This window comes from Lates calcarifer, linkage group LG13 (genome assembly GCF_001640805.2).
Source record: "Lates calcarifer isolate ASB-BC8 linkage group LG13, TLL_Latcal_v3, whole genome shotgun sequence".
Taxonomy (NCBI): domain Eukaryota; kingdom Metazoa; phylum Chordata; class Actinopteri; family Centropomidae; genus Lates; species Lates calcarifer.
In genome coordinates, this window is record NC_066845.1 from 12,018,538 (window position 1) to 12,042,271 (window position 23,734).

At 38.9% G+C, this 23,734-nt stretch overlaps 1 protein-coding gene across 3 annotated transcripts in view; it reads right to left on the bottom strand.

The window, feature by feature from the left end:
• Window positions 1-23,734, bottom strand: part of LOC108878550 (EGF-like repeat and discoidin I-like domain-containing protein 3) — a 102,293-nt gene that overhangs the window by 73,229 nt on the left and 5,330 nt on the right. Inside the window, exon 2 of one of the 3 annotated variants that reach the window (XM_018669380.2) lies at window positions 2,627-2,653. The exons of 1 other annotated variant lie outside the window; for it this stretch is intronic. In XM_018669380.2, coding sequence (XP_018524896.1) covers window positions 2,627-2,653 — 27 coding nt within the window. Of the gene's footprint in view, window positions 1-2,626; window positions 2,657-23,734 lie in introns of all 3 variants that reach the window. One more of the 3 variants, XM_018669379.2, reaches the window with a different exon arrangement.

A 23,734-nucleotide genomic window follows, 5' to 3' on the forward strand; every position in this document is an offset into this window, starting at 1 on the left:
ATGTATGGCAGGTATGTGTGATATGTGCATGAAGCATTAACTATAGTATATTGGAAAATACAATAACAATATATGAAAACACACCAAGCTTTTAAAAAAAATGTAAAATTGACAGTGGGTTTTAGAAGAAATGGTTCTCATTTCTCGGATGATTACTCAAGTACATGACACCAAACTATCATAGCACTCTCTTTCTCTTTGTCTATAATTTTTACACCCGGATACATTGTCTTGGCCACATGATGAGCTCATCTACTGGTGCTGAGAGCCCCTGAAGAGTTAAGAGCACCTGACAATCTGAGAAGACCGGTTGGTGAAGGGGACCATTTTTCTTGATGTGGTTATGTGAGTGTCTTTCAGTCACCTTTCATCTTTCAGTGTCTTTACACATAATAAAAGACCAGTGCCCATTAAAAATCAGAGAGAAAGACGGGAATTTTAAAAGTACTTCGACCATGCCGAATTATTTATCAAACACCAATAAGAAAAGATGCTAATTTAAGATCACATTTAATAATCAATCAAACATAACCAAATGGGCAAAAATGTAACTAAGTACAGTAATATGAAATTTTGAACACAAAAACAAACAAAAAAGGGTCACACTCAGCTCACTCCATCAGTTTTTTTGCAGTAAAAACACTCATGTCCTTTGAATTTTTATTGTCATCAAGAATTTTCTATCTAATATTAATAGACTTTCCTATAAAGAGAGAATCCTACCTTATGTAGATAAAATAACCAATTTCCTGATTTTAATATTCCACTGGTGTGGCAGACAAAATAAAATCTAATATTCTGTCAAGGTTAGCACGCTAAGCATATATTCTCTCCCCAGCTCAAACTTTCAATTTCAATAGTAGCCATGTGGACAGTTGGCAATACTGTCGGCTATACTACAATATAGTCAAATTAGCATGGGCATTCAACAGTCATACAGATGGGAGTTAAAGAAACACATGCCAAATGTGTTGAAGAGTAGTCGCCTTTATATGAGCTCCAGACAAAAGGGTGTGAATATGGAGATTAAAGATATGGAGGCTGTGAAATAGCAGCCGATATGCTAAATCCTTCAAACCTGTCACAAGCAATTTGGCCTTACACATCACCCTGTCCTATTTTCTCTCCAAGTCCAGTTCCAGGTCAGTGGTCACAAGTCACACCTAATTCAGGTCATTTTCAGATCCGATAATTATTTCTTGTTCTGTTTGCTGCATTCTCTCTGTTATCTGAAGTGTGTACAGTACATAGGGAAACAAAAGACTTGAAAAGACTATGTTAACAGAACTTACTGCACTTATTCTTGTTATCAAGTATATTGAAGTGCTTTATTTAGACTAAATAGTACATTAAAAATAACTACCTTTGCATTTTCAATCAATTACTTTGCTAAAATAAAATTCAATATAAAATTTCAATATTCACTTTCAGTTTAATTGAAAAAGTGAGTGTTGCAGTAAATGTATATTCAAGTTTATGTGCATGTGTGTGTGTATGTGTGTCTATTTTCTGTCTACCTGATTAGAGACTGAGATTACACTGTACTTAGCATTACAGCAACAAACTTGTTTTGATTTCTGGGGGTATTATGTCTTATCCAAATAAATCATTCTTGTTTTAACCCATCTGATCTCAAATAATCCAGCAGAGATTAATATTAATGAAAGAAGCATAGGCAAAGACAATTAGATGCTGAGGATGCACTTAGAACTAGGAAGTTTGTATTCAGTTGCAGTGCTTCCCCAGGATGTGAAGTGACATTTTAATTGCATCACTGATGAAGATAAATCAGGGTCTTGTTTACTGTTGTCCTCTGTGGTCTTGCTTTTGTAATAAAACTCTCGTTACATTAGTTCTTTCAATAATGAGAAGCAGTACTTCTGAATACCAAATATGGTCTCAAATAAGATGATTTTAAAAAGGACTGTCTGTATGATAATTCACAGGTCTTTATTTTACTACCTATTATATGCAAAAACTAAGAGCCGCACAAAACACACCCAATGCACTCTTCAGGGACTGGATGCACTGTATATTCAGATTGATATTAATGGCACACATTAATATACAATACACTGTACTCTAGATAAAAGACAGTCACGTTTTGAGATATAGAAATTGCTATAGGTTAATGTGACTCTTAGGTTAATGGATTTCTAAAGTGAACGCTCGCACGCACTAGGACTCATTTTCAAAAACAGCCATAGAGATGATGCTAAATACTCATGTTTACTGGAGATTTCATGATGGAATGCAATCATGCAAAAGCAATCAAGGGACTGAATTGGACTGTGAAGTTCTGAAAACAATCTCAAAACTCTGTACCAGACAAAGACAAGACATTTCTCATGAGTCACACTATTAGAGGAGGTTTAAATAGGGCTGCCTTATGAACTGAACTACCAAATGATATAATCATAAGTGCTGCTGACCAGGCATGATCAGTGAGACGATGCAGGAATTAGACTGGGTAGTAATGAAGAAAGGAAGGGGCATGGTGAAGATTAAGAAACTGAAAAAGCTCTCTCCCTCCCTCTCTCTATCACTCACACACACACACACACACACACTCACAGACATACACAAATGAAGGGAAATCACGTTACCAAGCATAAAAATTTCCCACCTGCTGAAGTTGGTTCCTCACCATCTGCTGCTGTTGAGACACAGATCAGGAAAAAGAAGGAGGAGGGGAAGAGAGAAAAATTATATTAGCTTTATCACAACAAAGTCACAGTGTTCAGTGCTGCAGCTGCATGCAACACTGCTGATTCAACTAGATTATTAACTGCGCTGTACGCTACCATGTGTGCAACAACATTTGACATGTAATCGGAGGTAGCATAAAGCCAGACACACCTGCTACCTGTAGGGTAAACCATCCTGCCAACAGAAACGTGCCCCCGCCGCTGTCACGAAACAGAACCTGGCACAGTGTCAGAGCCCATCCCCCCACATTTATACACTGCTACTATGCTACATCCTGGTCGGTGGCCTTTGACTAATACGTGTTCATCATTCTGGACCAGCGTAGGATTAGCCCCTGTGACATACATCCTCGCATGCTGCATCCTTGGCTGCCGAGCCCCCTGTCCAGCTCCGTGGCTGAGATTTGGCCTGTCTGCCATCATTACCACAGCCCTCTATCTCCATCATCACTTGTAAAATTGCTTCAAAAAATGTGCCGGAAAGCTGGAAGCAGTTATAGAGGCAGAAGAACAAGGGCATCAAATGCACGGGATGACAAATAAAATTGCCACTGTTGTTGGGGATGAAATGTGTTACAGCTTGAACCAACTCTCTTGGCACAGGCTGATGGATGGATGGATGGATGGATGGATAGATAGACAAACAAGGACTGAATGTTTTGGGATTTGGTGCTTCACATTCAATATGCACGTTATTTCTCAATAGCTAATGATACTGCCTACCAATGAGCATGCTCACTTAATTAAAGTATGATTCAATGTCATGTACATGTTTTCATCCACAACGTCGAATACTAATTAGGTATTAGCATATGGAGAGGGTTAAGGCCAAATAGATCATGAGGCAGACAGGGAGACAGTTATGGATGCCAGCATTTCACGCAGCTGCAAATGCATCCAAATCCATCATAGAAAACTAATCAAGTCTCATTTCCAATCAGAACACAGAGAAACATGCACAGAGTAGATTTTTCTCCTCCTCACAAACCAAACATCAGCACTCTGTCAGCCTGCGTTCCCTGTGGTGTTTTTGGATGTGAAAATAAAATCGCTCCGGAAAGTGCTCTCAGAGGGTTTTCAAAACTTTTATATTGCCAATCTAATTTAATGTGGTACCTTATTTCTGGGAGTAGAGGGGGTGGGCTGTAGTCAGTGTATCTACTAAATGTCTAGCAAGACAAGCTGTACTGACAAACTTAAGACACCCTTGGAACGTATGATTTCAACTCAGACAGCAGCCGCGGATGTATTGTCGGCAGCGGCAAAACTGAAAGAGAAAATGAGTCACTCAGACACCATTGTGATAAACAGATGGAATTAAAGAGCGAAACTCCTTTGCCTTTGACCGCTGCTTTAAATGTGAGAGGAAGCTTTAATTCAAGTCATAAGGAGGCAAAGTCAAGCACTTTCCCAACCTCTCATCTTTTTGGCAGCAGAAGCTCCCCTTTGTGTTTTCCTGTGCACATGAGCCAATGTAATCCCAAAACCAAGCACATTCCACGCTTCACTTAGTGCGGTTTTCTTTCTTCCATTTCCTCTCTCCTCTCTCACCACTGGGGTCAAGACACACACATGCAATCCCGCAGATGTGTACTGTGTATAGCGTGCACACAATTACACACTCACAAAGAAAGCAGAAAAAAAGCAACAACATATGCCTCTGAGTGCTGACAACTATTCACACCCACACATAAATACACATGCTGAGAAGACATAGATACATAAAAGTAAAATTTTTTTTGTTTATCCAAGTGTTGGAATGGTGAATCATAAGAGTGCATAAAACACTGAGTGTTAGTTGTACAATACAGTGGGCAGATGAAATATATGTCTTTATGTCTCGGTTGTTGATGTTCCCTAGATGAGTCAAAAACCTCATGCCATTTGCATCACATGGCCTATTTCCCACGGAAATAAACACCACTGATTAGGTATCATTGTCTGAGAACAGACAATGTATTCCCCACTTAACAAATAAATAATAAAAATGTCAGAAGATGAGGAGCATGTTTGGCTTTACTGGAATAGTGAAACAGCAAACTTGTAACTACTCAACCAATCACAAGTACTGGATAAATGCCAAGGTATTTGCGGACAAAACTGGCTTAATCTCACATACAGTATAAGAATGTGATGGGGAGTAGGCCAATCAGAGGTGTGAGAGACCGTCATCATTAAAACAACAGCAGCGGTCATTCATTCCCTTAAATTACTGATGTTTATGCTTTCCTGGCAAATGACCTTTTGTGGTCAGGGAGAGTACTTACTGTCCTCTCTAAGTAGCAAAAAGAAAAGACAAGTGACATATCTGGCTGATGAGGTATGAAGAATTTTTTAAAGTTTGATGCGGCGAAGGTTTAGTTTAAAAGTGGGTATACTTAAGGGGCTATGTTTTCATTTAACAACACCCAGTTTTAACTATTAAAAAAAAAAAAATCTTACTACTCTGTTAAGATACATACTGGATTTACTAACAACCATGCTTTGTAGAAAGGATGCAGAGTAGGATACTGTTCGGTGAATCAATAAATGGCTTCACAGACTGGTTTTGTACTTACTGCTGAAGCCATGTGTGCCCTATTCCTATCTTTGAGAATCCTGCAAATCTAACAGATCTTAAAACTTTCCCTCCCCATAAAAGTTGTCATCAAAGCTAACCCAACACTTTTCCCTCAGCAGTGGGACTATAAACACATTTATAATGAATCTTGAAACAATCATGATTTACCACTGATGTGTGCTTGCGTCATACTGAATCTCAAACAAATGGGATGACATAAAAACTAACATTAAGTAGCCAGTTCAGCTTATGGTCCATCATGAAAAAGTGGTGAAAACTAAACCCCATCCACACATTTGAGCAGAGACAATACAGAACATCAAACAAGTCAATCTTCTCCTATATTTAGTAACATATGTATTCTGCTAACCAACAAGCTATAATTGAGTCTATATAATCCTTTAAATACTATTAACTACTATTGGCTAGAGTTTAAGACAATGTAATTTTGCGGTTATAGTCCTAATATTATTAAGATAGACAGATTAACAGACAGACAAGAACATTGCATAACATGTTGTTCCATTTTGTGCAACAAATACTTGACACTTGGATACACCTTCAGACTGCACTAATAAATTTGTAAAACATGGTGGGTTGCGGAGATGACTTATTTAAATGGCCCCTCCTCCTTCACAGGAGAGGGTCCTCTCTGTTGCACGATAAGCCTCCATCCTGGGACATATTGGTTTAATCTGACTGACAGCCAGGAGGCAGTAATAACCATCCATAATCTAAATGGGAACCATCCACCCTGTCCAGCACAGGGCTGATATGACCTCAAGGTGTGCAGCGAAGATAGAGGGGCCGGCACGTAGGACGAACAAGTGCAAAACCGATAGAAAACACACCTGCAGTACACACACACAAACACACACAGTGAGGAGGATATGTATGCATATATTTAAGTATATAGATGATGGTGTTCACATAGCTGTAACATGACAAACAAATGTGTTAATATAATCTTTCCTTTCAGTCACCATTAGCAGCAGTTTTAACTTTGTTTGGACAAAGGACTGAAACCAATGGACCATTTCTGTCAATATACATGGCAATGACACACTATGGGCATGACCCTCAACAGTAACAACCTGTTGTTAAATGTATTGACCAATAGCATCTTATTATCTGCTTGTCTTCCCCAATAGTGTCTTGGGCTTCATTTATAAAACCAATGTCACCAAAAAAAAAGTCCCTTTATATGAATCTGATCAAACAGTTTGGTTTTTATCAGTCACAGTGAGCTTAAAATGGTGTGCAACCCCATCCTATTGACCATAAATGGTTAATTAATAAATGAGTACCAACATGCATATCACTCAGCTCATTGGTTCAGTTTTAAAATGTGGGGTAGAGGTATTTCTTGTTGAGATTGAGGCCACATTATGAACTGGTCATACTGCTGATATGACAAGTCAGTGAAAATCTGTTATGAGGCTTGTAACGGAAGTGAACTCTGCCAACTGAGAGAGCTGAAATTAAGAAGAAATGGTTGGACATCAGAAGTGACAACAAAAGTGCATCACTCCATCCCTTTAATTTAAGACTGCATCTTCAGTGGTGCTGTTTCTGAGACATGGGGTGACAGACCTGCAATAGATTCTCCCTGTGCATCAAACACAGGAATCATCTAGTTCCAATTTATATCAACAATGAGTGACTCACTGTGAAGACCAGGAGGGATACTGAGGAAACAACTGAGTTGGCTGAGGCTGGCCTCAAAATCCAAATACAAGGTTATATACAGTTATATACTGTATATACTATGGGTTTTACCAACAACCCATAGTAAGGGATAGCTGTTCAAGATGTTGAACTGAAGAGTATGAGGTTCGCAGTGAAATCTGGCTTAACAGAAATATCTCGACTTAGTTAAGGTTGATCAGCAGGGCACAGACCATAGCCAGTGATCTGATTTCCTCAATCAAGCCTCTGATATCAATATCAATTTAGTACAAAACTGAACTAGAATTTCAGTAAAACTAGAAAATAAAGATCCCTACCCTCTGTACAAACCTAATGCGTGTCACGTACATGTCACATACTGCACTTCAAGATGCCATTTAAAGACAGAGTGAATAACAAGCTTGCTATTAATGTATCACAGGTGAACTGGAGATTCATAGAGTTGATGACGGATGTGATATATTTGTATGAGGTGCCAAGGGTAAAAGTGGCACAGTTGAAGTGAATGAGAGTGTGAAATGCATTTGGATTACCTCTGATAAACCATGTGATCACAGTTTCACAAGCTGACAGACACCTAGAAATGGAATTTGGGGCGGGGGGCGGAATGACACGAAAGAAGCCTACAGTACTCTATCCATTAGTTCATCACTTAGAACTTACATGACAGACATTCTGCTCTCTATGATTTTCACAATAAAGTGCTTTTGTCTGGCCTGGATCTGTTCATTTTTTTTTTTACTCTTTAATGTGGCAATCTTAAATTTTAACAAGTGAAAACTCAGCCCTACTTAAATTCCTGACAGCTGCGAGTGTCATAGCAAACACTGTAAGTGTAAATGATTTTTCCAGCAGTGAATACCGACGACAAAATGTCTACTTTTCTCTCAACATCACTTGTGGAGATGACAAAAGGTTTGGACTAGAAAGATTTTTTTTTTTTTTTTTTTTTTAGGAAACTTGTTACTTGCCTAAAATACCAATATAACAGGAAGGCTGAGTGATGAGATAGTGTGAACACTGCAAAGAGCAAAGTTAGTAATGTGAAGGTTTTATAAAATATCTGTGGATGGATGATTAACACTGTGCTGTTGTCAATTTTCATTAAAGAGAAAAATATGTAGAGTTTTAAGAAGTAACTGTCCATTAGGCTTAATGTGATGAGGAATACATTTGGATGGCTTTGAGTGGGACGAGGTTGCATGGAATATTTTACGTACTTTTATCACTGTTGTTTCCTTAGCATTAGCATTAACCCTATAACCCTGTAAGGCTTTCATAATGAAGACGAAAGTGTTGTTTTGATGTATCAACATTTGGCGGGGTGCGGGGGTCAACACAATGATTGCAATAATTGTAATTATGACAGCAGTCCATTACACAGTCGTGGGAGCTAGCATCTGTGTGTTTGATGACATTGACCTGGTGGATGTTTTGTACTAAGGCTATGAAGGAACTTTAATGTTTAGTTATTTACAAGAACATGCTCTTGCTGATCATTAGGTGGTGTGAGTGGTGTGAGCAATTGTTCACGACATTTTCATATAAATACATTATCGAGTCTGTACTGCAGTTGCTAAAATTACTTTGCTTATGGCACCATCACAGACATTTCAGACAGATCGATACCTCGAAATACTTTAAGACGATACTGCTCTTTTTTTTACGGACAAGTCAAATTGTCTGCACACAAAATAACCAGAATAAAGTAAAATTTAAACTAATAACCTTATATTGTGACCAGCACATGTAGGTGTTACCTGCAGTCAACTTCTTTGAATTGATAATTTTGGCAAAAAATAGTGATTAGTTGGGATTTAACAACTGAAAATCCCCACCAATATTAGCTGGACAGCAACAAAACTCCCTCTGACTTGATAGCTCTGCAAAGCTTATCACTCTTACCTTCATGGCCAGTGGGCCTATGACAAAGTCAAAAACAATCCCGGTAATGGATCGTATTCCCATTTAGCAGTTGGGCTGTCACTGCTAATGCTGGCAGCCCAGACACCACTCGCTGGGGCTGACAAATCCTGTTTGTGTCTGTCAAGTGTCTCTTGTTATGAATCTCAAGCAGTGAAACTTTTTTTTTTTCGTTGGGAGTTTTCATGTTCCTTTCCCAGAATTTGGTGGAGAGTGGGAGATATGAGCTGTTTTAATCAGGATACAGTAGTTTGAAAGAAACTGAATCCAAGAAATTATCACAAGAACTGGTTTAATTTGCCACAGGACTGCATTTAATTACCATGTGATTCAAGTCACAGTTTAAAATGTTCCATGTGTTCTCAGCCATAAATGAGCAGTATTAATTATCACTATCAATTTGCCAGGCAGCTGCAGAATAAGAATGACACAAATTGTAATAGACTGGTTGAAATGGTAATTCTAAGTAAGAGTTGCCATCAATATAAGTGACACAATTCAGCAAATCAGCATTTACACTGACAGAAAGTTTAAATGCCACTCATATGACATGGTCAGAATATTTGGGAGAGCAGACTGGACTGTTGAAATTGCACTAACACTGTTTGGTTAAAGACAGTTACAGAACTCAGTCCAGCTGGCAATAAACACTGTCAGAATTTAGATTTTTTTCTGACAAGAAAATAGAAAACAATGTCTGAACTGGTTTATTGCAAATGAGGATTTTGTTAGCTGCACTGTGGCACATATGGCAATCTGTGTAGATGTGCTACATTAGCACCACAGATATCACCTTTCCTTGTACCCCCAACCCACCCACTCACACGCTCACTCTCCAACCTCCAGCAGATGCTCACCGCACATCTATCTCCCACATAACATCACCCTTAAAAGTGTGTGTTCCATCATAGCAGTGCTTATTAACATTAAATCATCTTGCTATGGAGTGGGTGGCTAACTGTGAAATGACTCACAAACACAATACCAACAATAATTAGGGAGGCATTGTTGATGTTCCTCCAACTAATGACAAGGAAGTGCAGCAGCACATCCCTTTTTATCAAGTGGAGTGGTAAACATTATCTCTCTGTAAGTAAATAACCCATCCATCCTCATTTTACTTTTTTTGTCAGCAGAGCAGGAGTGCAGGGTAAAGTCCTTTATTAATGAGTGGCTCTTGACATGTGGTTTAAGAAGACAAAAAAAGAAGAAGAAGAAGAAAAAAACCCTCCACACACTCCAGAATGAGATCAAGGATTTCTGGTTTTAAGTATGTAATAAAACATGAAACAGGCTGTACAGTATGAAAAAACAACAACATCTTGTTGCAATTCTCCTGACAAATACTACAAACTGCGGTAATAATATTTTTTGCTTTAGAGCTGTAATTCCTAATGCGGTGGTGAAAACACTGCCAAAACAGTTTACAATGGGAATAAACATGGCACTCTATGAAGCAGTGATGGATGACATGAGTTTCAAAATCCTGATATTAGTTTATTAAATTTTAAAATTGGCTGTAGTAGAGTCAGCCGAATAATGTGCACTTTATTCTGGAGGACATGTTAAATAATGCCAAATCATTGTAGTTTCTATAGTGCTGTCAACAGCAAATAAAACTTTATTCTTTTGCAGGCATGTGGTAAATAAAACAAGTATGAAAAATGACTCCTGTCTTTTCTGCAAAACGCATTAAACCATTGTAATATATCAAATTATATAACAGAATATATGACAATATAATATTTATCTTTGTTATTTACATGTCTTTTAGGCTGTATCTCATCCTGTACTAGTTTCACTACCAGTCAAAAATAAAACAACACCAAATGGGGAAATTAAATCAGTATTCACTAGGAGTCTTTGCTAGCATTTAAAACAAATGATAACATAGTCAGAACATTCATATTATAGCCTTTGAGTACATATTGTACATATTGAGTTATTCTGTCACAACAGCAACATGAATTTAACTGACTGATCTGAGCTGAAACAGAACAGTGATCTTAGAGTAATTTTTGTTTCACAAGAGTGCCCGAGTCAAACAAAAGAAACCATAAAACTGTTTAAAATCCATAACATCACAGACTGTATACTGTATGTGATTGTTTTTGAAGGGGATGTTCAGTCAAATAGAGCATCAAATTGCTATTCCAAGCATAACATAAAAGAGAAACCCATTGGCTCAGGCTGTTGACAAGGAAGTGTTTTTGTAATGTGGTCAATACAGACTGGAGACATATCCAAAGCCTGATTCATACTGTGTTTTCGACACACAATCAATATGTTTTTGAAAGTCTGCTCTTAAGTGTCAGAGTGCAAAACCAAGTGTCAGCAAATAATATATGTTCTCAACGGTGCTATGGTCAGTATTGATCACCAATACCCTATAGGAGGCTACCTCAAGAATACAGAAGCAGACAAAATTGACAATTTTACCAGCAAGTGTCGATAAAATGCGAGATCTGATGCTAGTAACTGAAATTGTGTACATATACTGAGATTTAATAGACTACTCAGGCAACGGACAGAAAACTCAAACATGCTGCACTCCATCCAGTCTGATAACAAAACAATTCATTTACAGATTAATTATTGCTATTCTTCCAGAGATAATTCCAAACTGAATAACGGTTGTTCTCTCTGTTTAATGAGCAACGACCAGATGCCTTGGCAAAGAGGCTGATATGCATGGCAGTGTGTGTGCAAGTGTTCCTTTTCAGCAAGGAGATGTTCTTTCTAAAGCATGTTTTTGCTTTGCATTCTACTGTGCTGCAGAAATTATCTCATAAACCTGATATTTTGGTTTATAAATATTGCATACAAATGTCTTACACCTGTCTCTTTACTCAGATAGGCAGGGTCATCTGGGTGAGTCTAAGGGGACAAAGAATTTACAACAACTTGCTGGATTGAAAGTATTGTGTTTCCTGAATTTTGAAAAATGGAAGCCCACATGAGCAGTTAAAAGAGCATTATTGCTGAAATCACAAAAAAAGTTCTCATAAAAAAAGCAGTTTAAATATACAACCACCACACTTGCAATATGAACATGAGGTCAGATCAAAACCCTGGTTCCTCTGGTTTCAGATTTTGTGGCTTTTAAAACAGCAAACAGAACTTCAAGCAGAACAGTGGGTATATAGAGAGAAGGTAGGGAGGATCAGGAAGAATGTATATTTATTTGATCTTTGAATTCAAATGAATAATGCAAGTAGGGATTATAACTGCAACCATGTCAAGGAAAAGAAAAAATGAAGGAGGGAGGTACAGAAGAATGAAGGGAAAGACGAAGAACCAGCAGACTACAGGAGCGCAGGCCAAGCACAACAAAAGGCAGACTGCCACCATTTTAAAGGAACAGTTCACACCAAAATGAAAATGCTGTCATCATTACCTTCACCCTCATGGATGTAAGTAGGTCCAATTCTGCCGAAGTGTGTACGACCAGTAAACAAAAGCAAATAAGCTCCTGAGTGCTGGAGAACACTGACCCCATTATGCAGCACAAGCTGTTTCCAGAAATGTTATGGTAATTTTCCACCCCTTTTGGATCACAAACTGCAGTTTACTTCAATTATCTGAGAGGGAACTGTAAAGGTTAAGTCCTATTGTTTTAGAAAAAAAGAACTGCATATTGCATATATACACAGGTTCAATTGACATAATGAGCATTTACATTTTTCATCCTTGGGTCATCTGCAAAACAGGAAAACTTTATCACATGTAAACCCATACAATATTACACCAAACTGTTGTTGTCAAAAAAGCTCCATCTTTATAATTTGTGGCACAGAAAGCTGCTGTCACAGGCGTTGGATGCACTTAACGCAAACACCTACCAGAGCTGCCATCTGTTCTGGAAGATTTAGTTCTCACTTCACTACTTGACACTGACAGTATGATATACAGAACTGGTGGTAAAAAGATTTAACTTTCATTCCATTTCTTCCATCAATACTGACTGTAGTAACAGTGATGGTATGGGTCTCATAGCTTTTAGGTACTTTATTTCTGAGGTGCACTTAAGATGTTTTAGAAGAATGAAATCCTCAGGGTGTTAAGGTTTTTCCTGGGCCAAGGATTTTGCATAAGACAGAGGTTTAAAGGTCATCATGAATGCTCTACCAATATGCAGCTCTGCTTTATATTCAGTTGAAGGGCCCCTGAAGACAGAGGAACTGTTCATGCAGAGATTTGGCTCATATACATGTTATGTGAAAAGAAGAAAAACCAAGGGAAACCACATCACTGTAAATCAGCATAACTGACATGATTACTATCAGAACAGCTGATACTGTTCACGGAGGGGCTGGAAAAAGTGCTTCAGGGCTTAGCAATATGGTGATCACAGTGTGTGACCAGTAAAAAACATAACGCACAGCTCCTGAATATATACATTTATTTATACTGTCATGATACAAATCCAATTTTTGAAATCCAAAATGAAAAACAATGGCTGAAATGAAAGAAGGCATCAATCCACATCAAGTGATCACTTCTTCCATTGTGTATCTTGTTGTTCCCCAAATGACAAAGAATCCAAACTTAAAAGGGTAAACTGGATCTTTGTTTTCTTGCCAAGTGAGCATCTGAAGTGTAATTTGTTCACATCAAAGAAGTGAAGAGAAAACCCTGACTCATTCCACTGTATTCCACATTGTTAGTGCAGAAAGGGAGGAGGGGTGAAACTCTCACTCCTCCTAATTGGATGTAATAGCTAGAGGGAATAAGCTCACTTTGGCCTCTGGGAGGGGAAAGCAAGAGGAGAGAAAAGATGTTTAGAGAGGGCTGAAAATGCTAAACATCTATGGAAGACTAGAAAGACAGACAGTGTGGTCCTAGTGAGCAGGATATATACACAGTCTACTGTTGAGAAACAGCTCTGTGAAAATAACAGAAGAAAAAAAGAACACAGAGGAATGTGGACTAGAATTAAAAGGCACCAGAAAGTTGAGAAACCGAAGAAAGAGATTTTGAAAAACACATCAAACTGACGAAATGGGTATTGATAACAGAGAGCATGCTGGCCGTTAAGCCTATGAAAGCCTTTGAGAGGACCTGGTCCAGAGAGAAGAGATCTAGGTCTTAGTTGCAGGGACATTTGAAGATGAAAGAAACCTTAGGTGCTCCTATGAAGTCAGTCAATTGCTGAGGGCAGTCCTTTAAACTTCCCCCCTCATTGAGTTGAACAGATTTCTACAGCTAGTGGAACTGAGGCAGAATGGGTGTCAGAGCATCACAATGGGTATCAGTGTTTAGAGACGTACAACCAGTGATTTTCTCATTTCAAACAAGTCAAAATCTAAGGGCTCAGTCAGACCAGCATTTTAATAACGGAAATTTCAGAATTAAGTCATTTTACTGTGGTGGAACTCACTGCCATCAGTCATTTTGCTCATGGCTGCAAAATCAATCTGTGCTGAGCTTTCGTGGTGAGATCAGTTTTGGTCAACTTTGTTATGCAAATTGGAGCTGCTGACTTGATTACAAACTGACATGACAGTGCTGACGTTTGAAGGACCGATGACCAGAGAGTCCAAAATGAGAGAAAACTATAATATTAGCTCTGTAAAATCATCTGATTTCACGTAATTCTACAATGTTGGGACTATAAACAGCTCCTAAAAAGAGATGTGGCATGGTTTGTTGTAAGTTGAGAGACATGAGTGGATGGCCAGTTTGCTTAGTGCAGAGACCGGCAGTGCTGGGGGGTGGGGTGGCAGATAAAACCACAATATGTCATCTCCAGGCATCATTTTATTACATTGTGCTTTAGAGGATGCAGGTATACAGGTTTTTGTTACATTTGAACAGAACCAGGCAAGCTTCAATCTTTTTCCAGTCTTTATGCTAAGCTAAGCTAACCGAGTTAATGCTATTCATGTATTATTGGACAACAAAACAAACTTTTTCTTTCAATTCCATCGCTGCTCCCACCACCGTACAATATGACGTAATCTCTGGGCAAGCTCAACCAAAACCTACAGCTGTCATGGACCAGAATCAGCACCCATAATCAGTATGTTGTGGTTGAGCTTCGGTCACAGTGAGGTTAGAGGCTTCACCCAACGTAATCTTAACCTCAAAGGCTTGCACACACAAAGTCCTCCCTTTGGAGTCCTTGTCATAAAAACAACTTCTGTTGCCACAAAAGCCTCAGACCATAGCACTCAAAGGAGTGGGGATCTTTCTTCCCAGTCAGAGGTATCCTACCCTCTTAGGTCTGGGTAAGCTCAAACCACTTTCTCTGAGAAATGCTTTTAATCGTTTAAGACCACCTCCACTGCTCCTCTGACTTCATACTGGGAGTAAACTAAATTTGCTTTTCAGATGGTCTGGGCTGCAATACATTCCCACAGGAGTCCTAAATTCCAGATAACACCATCAAGGCTACAGTGCATGACGTGGTTAAGACCTAAACTGTGCTCGAAGAAAAAAAGAAGAAAGTGGCTTGAAGGGAGGGATTGAAGAAAAAACAAACTGCCCAGCTAGAATCTTTCTTTTCCTTAGTGTAAAGGTCTCCATCCTTGTTAGGAATAAGCTGGTCCCCCATTCTGCCCTCTATTGCTCTCATTACTGTGCATCCTGCCTCAGCCAACTCTAAGCCCTGCAGAGGTGCGCAGAGGGCTTTTGTCTGAGGATAAGATCGATACTTCTCCTCATCATGGGCCAGGGGCAGTGATAATGCACTCAGCCCAGGGCCTGGAGGGTTCACAGGATTTTGCAACAACCTGGGACCAAGGACTCTAGCTCTCCTGGTGTGAAACTTACCCCTGTCTAGTATGAAACATGAAGTCACTATGGAATAAAAATGTGCAATGATTTCAAAACTATGGTGACATTTTAGGCACACATATTTTAAGAGACTTATATCAAGGATTTTGTTAATCCACAATGAGATTAAAAGAGACATTACACCATGCTGCCTTTATAAATCGCTATAAAACACAATCAGATGCAGCAGCACCAGCTAATATAAATGTTAAAAGGTTACTCATTCACTGGCTGCATCACGCCTCTTTCATGAATGCCTAATACATCTAGTAGGATTCAGCCACCTTTGACACCCAGTCTCCACAAGGCAAAGCCCAGGTGGTCCAACCATGCAGATCCAACACAATACAAGGTACCAGAGTGTTTTTCTTTCACACCCAGCATCCTGCCATAACATTGCAGGCTCAATAAAATTTACTATCATGTAAGTCTCTAACCACCAATACAAATCTGAGACATAAGTTAGCTAACCTTTGACCATCCTTAGTAAAATACATTCCTGTAAAACCATTGTAAAACCATTTATTTTATGTGATAGCCTCAGCAGGTAACTGATAAAAACTGCTCAGGGGCAAGTTAACTGCAGGGGCAGTATTTCTTTTAGCTTTACTATCCCTTCAGGCCTATAGCATGGAGTAATTAATGGTGATTATTAAACTGTATATATTGTTGCATATGTATGTGATGCAAGTTTTTTAGGTGTGGCTTGAATACTGAGTTGACGGATGCAACTCCCCCACAACCTAATGAAGAAAAGATATATACTAACATAAATAATGGAATTACAGTGTATCCCACACTATGAAAATATTTTAAGAAAGTCTAAAACATAAACATGCCTTGAAATTCTTATCTGTACACACTTTTACTAATTTAGCTGCTTCTAAAACAGATAATATAAAACTATGGTCAGACACTCACACCACTCCTATTTTTAAACAGAAAAACAACCAGAACAAATTAATACTGTCTGAATCCCTGTGCTGTTGTAAATCATATACTGGCAGGAAAACATAACATCAAGGCCATATGATGAATGTTGTTAATTAATATAATTCATAAACATCCTATTTCAGGTTGTTGCTCATTAAGAGCTAACAAAGCTCACTGGGTTTAGTAGACATTTTACTGGATTCACAATATTATTTTCAATACCCTAATTACATTAGAAGAGTAATATCATTTAGGTAGTGCGGTGACATTCAGTCTTAAATGGTCATATTTGTCAGATTATGGCTGTGATGTTTGCAGAACATTAAATTACAAAAACAGTGTAAGTGCCTGTGCAAAGCTGTGTTGAACAAATTACAGATTTCCTCATCCTAAATAATGGACACATGTTCAAAATGTTCTGTTAACCTCCTGTTTATAATAGTGTTTGTGCTTTCTTCCCCTGATGAGCATTGCTGGATCTTTCACCATCCATCTAAAGTTCTTGTGATAATTATGTATGTCATTTTAAAAAATCAAGTTAGCTGAGTTTCTGGGAAAACACACACTGTAGGTCTGAAGGGAGTGGTAATGATCAAATTCACTCAGTATTTCTGGTAGAGTGGGACCTATGATTGACACCTCCTTCGTCCTAACATCCACTGGGCAGCTGATGTTGCCGCTTGTGGCTCAGTTCATGATCACAACATGCTTTCTCCCACTCCGTTTTTCTCTGCCCCCACCCCCCACCCCCTCTCTGCACGCTCATTACAGATGCCCTAGTTTGCTTGTGAGCCAGGAGAGCCTTGCTAGCCTCATTACAAACTTGGACACCTCCCATCTTTTGTACCTTTTTTCCAGACAACATCTCCCACATTCATGCTTGTATCCCAGAAGTAGCATAAAGAGATTCATCAAACATGTATAAAGAAGTGGAGCTCACATCTCATCTGAATCTTACACAGTAACCGCTGAAGAGGAAGGTGTCTGTGATGGAAACGTGCCGCTACAGATTAATGGGCGAGGAAATAAAAATGGGAGAAGGGAAAATACATTTTAGTAGAAAACTGTGTCACTAATTCACAGGATTAATGCATATTCAGCAGCACATGAATGCATTTCTCTGACCCTGTTCGTTAAATGTTTACCTCATTAGCTCTCTTGTTGTCATGATGTTTTCCATGTGGCATTTTGGATGAAAGGGAAATTATGCCACACAAATACACTCAGTGACTGAGCAACCCTCTGATTCAAAATTCACAAAGGATGCCACTAATACGGCAAATTCAAATGTTTAGTCTTTTTTTTTGCTGTTTTTGCGAATGTGTGTAGGAGACAGGGAGACAGAGATAGCTCCAAAGAACCCATCACAATTTTGATAAAGTCAGGAAAAGCATTTCACTGAATGTTTCCTTTTTTTTTTTTTCTTGATCACTTCACTGAAGGAAACATTTGTGGAAATATGCTTGTTTGCTTTCTTTTCAGAAGATACAAAAGAAGATCAATACAACTCTCATATCTGTCTGTTCGATGTGTAAATTAGCTGGAGCTAGCAGTCAGTTATCTTAGCATAAACGTTGGGGACAGAGGGAAACATGTTACATCTTGTTTGTTTAATCTGTACAAAATCGTGTAAAAATTTCAGCTTACTGTTTTACAGGAGGTTATGTGCCGGACTATCTATAAAAGCAATAACTTTCTGGAATCTCTGTTTTTAAATGTTGTTTTCTACAGATTAAACTAATGACAGATATGAGAATGGCATCTAATGCTCATCAACAAAATGAATGAAAGTGTATTGCCCCAAAGTGTTAAACTATTCCTGCAAAATGCATTCTGAATGTCATCTCATACATAACATGTTACCTAAGGCTACAGTATGTACATTTTTCTGTTATATTTTAGTTAAATATGCTCCAAAACGTATCTTAATGTGGAGAGGTACTGTCAAAGGCCTCTGTGACCCAGAATTTAACCAACCAATTTACCCAATCAAAGAAGGCCAAAATCAGGGGAAGGAGCTCATGACTGTCAATCTGTGACTGTGTGATTGTGCTTCTGGCCCCTACTCCTCTTGTACCAAGGCTTCAGGCTAGCACTGGCTAACGCTAACAAAACACTGATTTCCAGAACCACAGCTACCATCCCAGGTAGTCAAAGGCACACTGGGTTTACCTGACCAACAGCAGCTCTTTCTACTGTTTTATTAAGTTTGTACTTACAATTTCAACTGTGAAAAATGTTAGTGAAGTGGTACATGATGTTGCTCTACTGTACATGCACGTTAGAAGAACATGAGGAAGTAGTTACAAACGATCCTCTGATCCATGTTCCACTCTGCTTCCACTATACTTCACACCCGCTGGCTTAAGCCGTGCATTGTGTGTACTGAAAAGGGCAGGCCTTGACAAATTGAATTTTTTCATCCTGCTTACTCCTTGGTCAGTGAATTTCATGTAGCAGGCACTACTTATTCAAAGAGCCTCAGTGCTGAGCAAGACAAGGCTCAGTGTGCAGTAGTTTTATCAGTGATAACGCACAGTCATGGGTGATTACTGAACATCAACATATTATACTGTAGCTGCTTTACAGTGATTGTTTTGTGTCTGTTTAAATAAGCACTCAGTTAATATCAGCTCTAGAAGCAAAACTGACCTGGAGAATGCAAATAAATTATCAGAGACTTGATCTTTACACACATATTGGAAGTGAGGAACTGACTTATGACTAATTCAAACACAAACAAACAGGTATATACCTGCAAAATAAGCACATGCTCCACAATTCAACACAGGAGTCCAGTGCACAGTGAGGGGACAATCCAAACAATAGATTTATTCATAACAACACACCAAATCGTTGCCCTGCTGCAGCAGCCACCCAACAGAAATAGTTTGATGTGTTATAATTATAACTTCTAGGGTTTTTGTGTCTGTGAGAGAGAGAGAAAGACAGTCCCAGAGAGTGTGAGATATCCCACAAAGACTCCTCTTCAATGCACTGAACCTGGTTAAAAATACACACACTGTGATTTAAACTTCTGAACTTCTTCTGCTGCTAATTTAACTTGTCACATTCTTCACAGCTCCAACACTAAATTCAGTACAAGATTTACAAGCACCGCGTTCACAGTGTATTTCAGCATGATTTTGCCTGCAACTGCAGTGCAGCACACCTACCTAGAACAGCTGAGACAGGTTATAAAGATCACACTGGTAAATATTTCATGCACCTCAAACAGTGGTGAATAATAGAGAGACCATACCATCAAACTACTGGGTTTAGAAGCAAAAAAAAAAAGAAGTAAGTTCAGCATGGTGAAAGATGTCAGGGGAATTAGTTTGGATGTAAGATGGAAACAAAACAAAGTGTGAGCAATATTTCTTTAAACAAAACCTGTAGAGACACAGCAAATAAGGTCTGTGCAGTTGTACAGTTCGTGGATCCTCCTCCTGGAGTTTCAAGGGTTTCCATAGTGCATTGTGAATGACACATTCACAACATCCGTTATTAAGATTTCACTTGTCACATTTAAAAAAAAGTGACACATATAAATCAAAAAATTACAATTCATTACTACCTGATTGCCAGAAGGCAGGAATGTATGTCTATCTATCTTTAAGTGTGTTGGTCCTGTGACAGACAATCTGTCCAGGTTGTACCATAACTCATGCCCAATGCATGCTGGGGCCTCCACAAGACAGGCAGACATAGGAAATCGGTCAATGGGTGGATCCCCCACTTTAGGCAAACATGGGCTTTGCTGTCATGGAGAGGAGTCTTTCTGGAAATGCAGAAGGCATTATTATCTTTTAATATAGTGACATAAAAGGACCTTATCAGCTGTTGGTTCATTTTTAATAAACCCTCCACTCCTTTTAACTGATGTCCCACTGACATCATGAACTGAGGAAAAGAAGCTTCACAGCAGAAAAATACAGGCTGAATAAAGGCCATTGCTAAACCACATCACTGTCTGTTGGCATTAAGTTGAATTCAACTTCTCCCTGTCACCAAGTCTGGGAGACCACCAATCGTACTGCTCTTTGTCACTTCCTGTCTGTCAGTGCTCATCTGAAACTAGTGACTATGGGGCTGCCTTGTCACTTGTTGTCACTGCCTCCGACTCAGAGAAACTTAATTGCACATATTCCAATTTGTCAGCTGCCTTGTGATTGCCCTTCTCCTCCTAAAAAGAAGAATTTGGAGAAAAAAGTGCATCTAATCATCAGTTTCATACCTGCACCCAACAATTACCAAAATGGCGCAACTTGCTGCAACCCTTGCCCTTTTTATATGTGACAATAGACCATGATTACACGGTGGGGAAGATAATTCTTTCTCAGTTTTCTAATGGGCTTTGCTTTGAAGTTTGAAGGTGAGTGGCTGCTGTTCACTGAACTTCACATTAAAGGGGATTTTCATTCTGGCTCTTGGTTCTCTCTTTCTCTTCTTCCCTCTCTCTCTCTACCCATGTCTGGTACTGCACGCCCCAAGGGTAATCTAAAACATCTGGGCTGGTGATATTCCACTTTAAAAAATTGCACTTCAGTTCTCAATGGATGGCATATACTTTATGCCATTACCTCAAATAACCCTTCTGAAAAGTACTTGGCGATAGTCCAGGGCAGTTTGTTCATATTTGAATTGAAGCACAGGCTTTCAGTTGAAATTGGGCGTGCACAGACTGATGATATCAAAGAACATATCAAGAACTTTTTTTTTGTTGTTGTTGTTTTACTATTCCTTTTAACCAATACACCCCTTCTTGTTCTCAATCAATCACTCACCAAACACCCCCTTGTTGGCATTCAACACAATTTAGCATAAAAGCAGGCTGGCTGACATGATAAATAAAGGGTTGCTGTTTTTTGGCAAATGAGTGAAGTCTGGCTGCACATCCACACTTTGCAAAAGAGCCAGAATTGCTGCCTAGACTTTGTGCAGTGACATTTCTGGGTTACCTCTCCGAGCTTCGAGCACACAACCCCATACATCTGTGCACCCACCAACGCCGGTAAAGCATACAGTGCACTCGGTGCAGGTACTGACATAATCAAATATACGTTAAAGCGCTGTAAACTACAGAGCTGATGATGAGTCTGGGAATGAGATGAAATGCACAAACAAATCCTCAGATCGGGCCTGTGTCTACTACTCATTACCTGAGTGAGAGGTAAATGAAAGAGATTATCAGAAAGACAGATGGATGGATAGAGAACAGTAAAAGATGGATGGCACCTGGTGCAATAAAGTTTTAGATATGAGTATGAATTGTCAACCAGTGACCACTTTTTAATTAATTTAGGTGAACAGGTATCTCTTTTTAGCTCCTGTGGCATCATTTGCTGTACATTCATGCAAAAGAGGAAAGGGGTTAATGATTCAATTTAACTTTATAACCCTGGTGAGTAGACTGTCAGATGAGGCTCATGATTTAAGCATTTCTCCAGAATAGGAATGAGTAGCCTACATCTCCTTAGGGCTTGTTGGAAATAAGAACTTAAGCCACCTGCACCCATCTGATCTCAAATAAGTAGATTGGGCTTATTGAAAATGTGGTTGTGTTCCAGAGCCCAATGGAGAGACTTTATCAGACCAAAGCAAAGCTCATTACTTTAACTCTCCAATCATATTTTGACTAAAGCAGGCTTAACTTTAGCCTGGAACAACTAAAGCATGTTCATCCAATAAATACAAGCAGAAATGTTGCATGCTTTGGGTTTACTTGAAAAATTACCCGCAAAACCTTACCCAATTACAGACTTAATATGAGCCTGGGTGGCCTACACACACCTGACTTCGCAATAAAACTGAAAGCATTACACTCATATTGTTAGGACAGAGTCTTTGAGAGGTGGAAAAACTATATAAATTACAAGCACACACTCAAACACTGAACATAAAAGAGATTTTATATCCTCACAGAGAGCAGATATTACATCGCAAAAATGTGTCAGGAGCTGGCTTTTTGTGTAAAGATAAAACGCTCAAACATTCAAAGGTCTATGTATCATTCATCCGCCCATGTTCAGGCATTAAACTCACGGGAAAAAAAAAGACACTTCAATTTTAATCTCACTGTCTTAAAGCTTTGGTCTCACAATAAAGTCTAAACGAGTTGAAACTGCTCACACCTCCTCAGATTTTACAGGCTGCTGCAGTGCCACACATAATCCAAAATAATGTATTCTGCTTATTGATCTGCTGTGGAGAGGTGGACTCTTTCACTCATGGCCCCAACACTGATAATGAATAGCTGTTGCTGTTCTGACACCTTCCTGACAAGTATGGGTGGGGTCCAGAGGCCTCAGTGGCCACTCCCACAACAATACAAAAATTGTGTTTGGCTCGCATTAGGAATGCACTGAAAATCCACCCTGGTGCTTGTCAGTGAGTTTTGCATTCCTGCTTCCCAGCTCCCTTCCTACACACACACACACACACACACACACACACACACACACAAACATGTACAAGCCATCTAAGCGATATCTTAAGAGGCTGACTCACTTTTCATCTGTATAGCCAGGTGTTTAAAAAAACAAACAAAAGAATTAAAGAAGCAAAATAGATTCATTTATACAGTAAATTACATGGCCCTGTTGTTGGAGCTGACTGCAGGCTATAACTCGAGGTGCTATATTGTTTGTTTGCAGTAAGCACAGCTATTGAGTTCATGAGGTATGAAGTGAAGCATAACCTAACATTTTTCTAATGCGATTAGCAAAATACACCCTGACCACCTCAGATATTTTGATTATTTTGGAGAAAACTAGAAGCTACAATACATAACATACACTTACTACAATAAGCATTATAAAAAATATTGTGGTATTGACACTGTAATTTGAAATCATTCAGGTCTAATGAGAAATTACTCTGGCCTCTATATTAGGCAATTGCGCCACACTGTGATAAATGTATATAATCATATTACATAGCAACATTTTTGAAAAGGTTATAATAACTTCAGAATAATTTCAGCCATATTACCCAGGTTCAGCCAGCAGCAAATGTATGTGAGTAAATTAAAATGTGCAGCTCATTATCTACATAGCTAATAGTCCTTTCAGTTGAGTAACTGTGTAATCATTAGCTTTGACTTTTTGGTATCAAGATGAATTTCAAAGAATGCTGCTACATG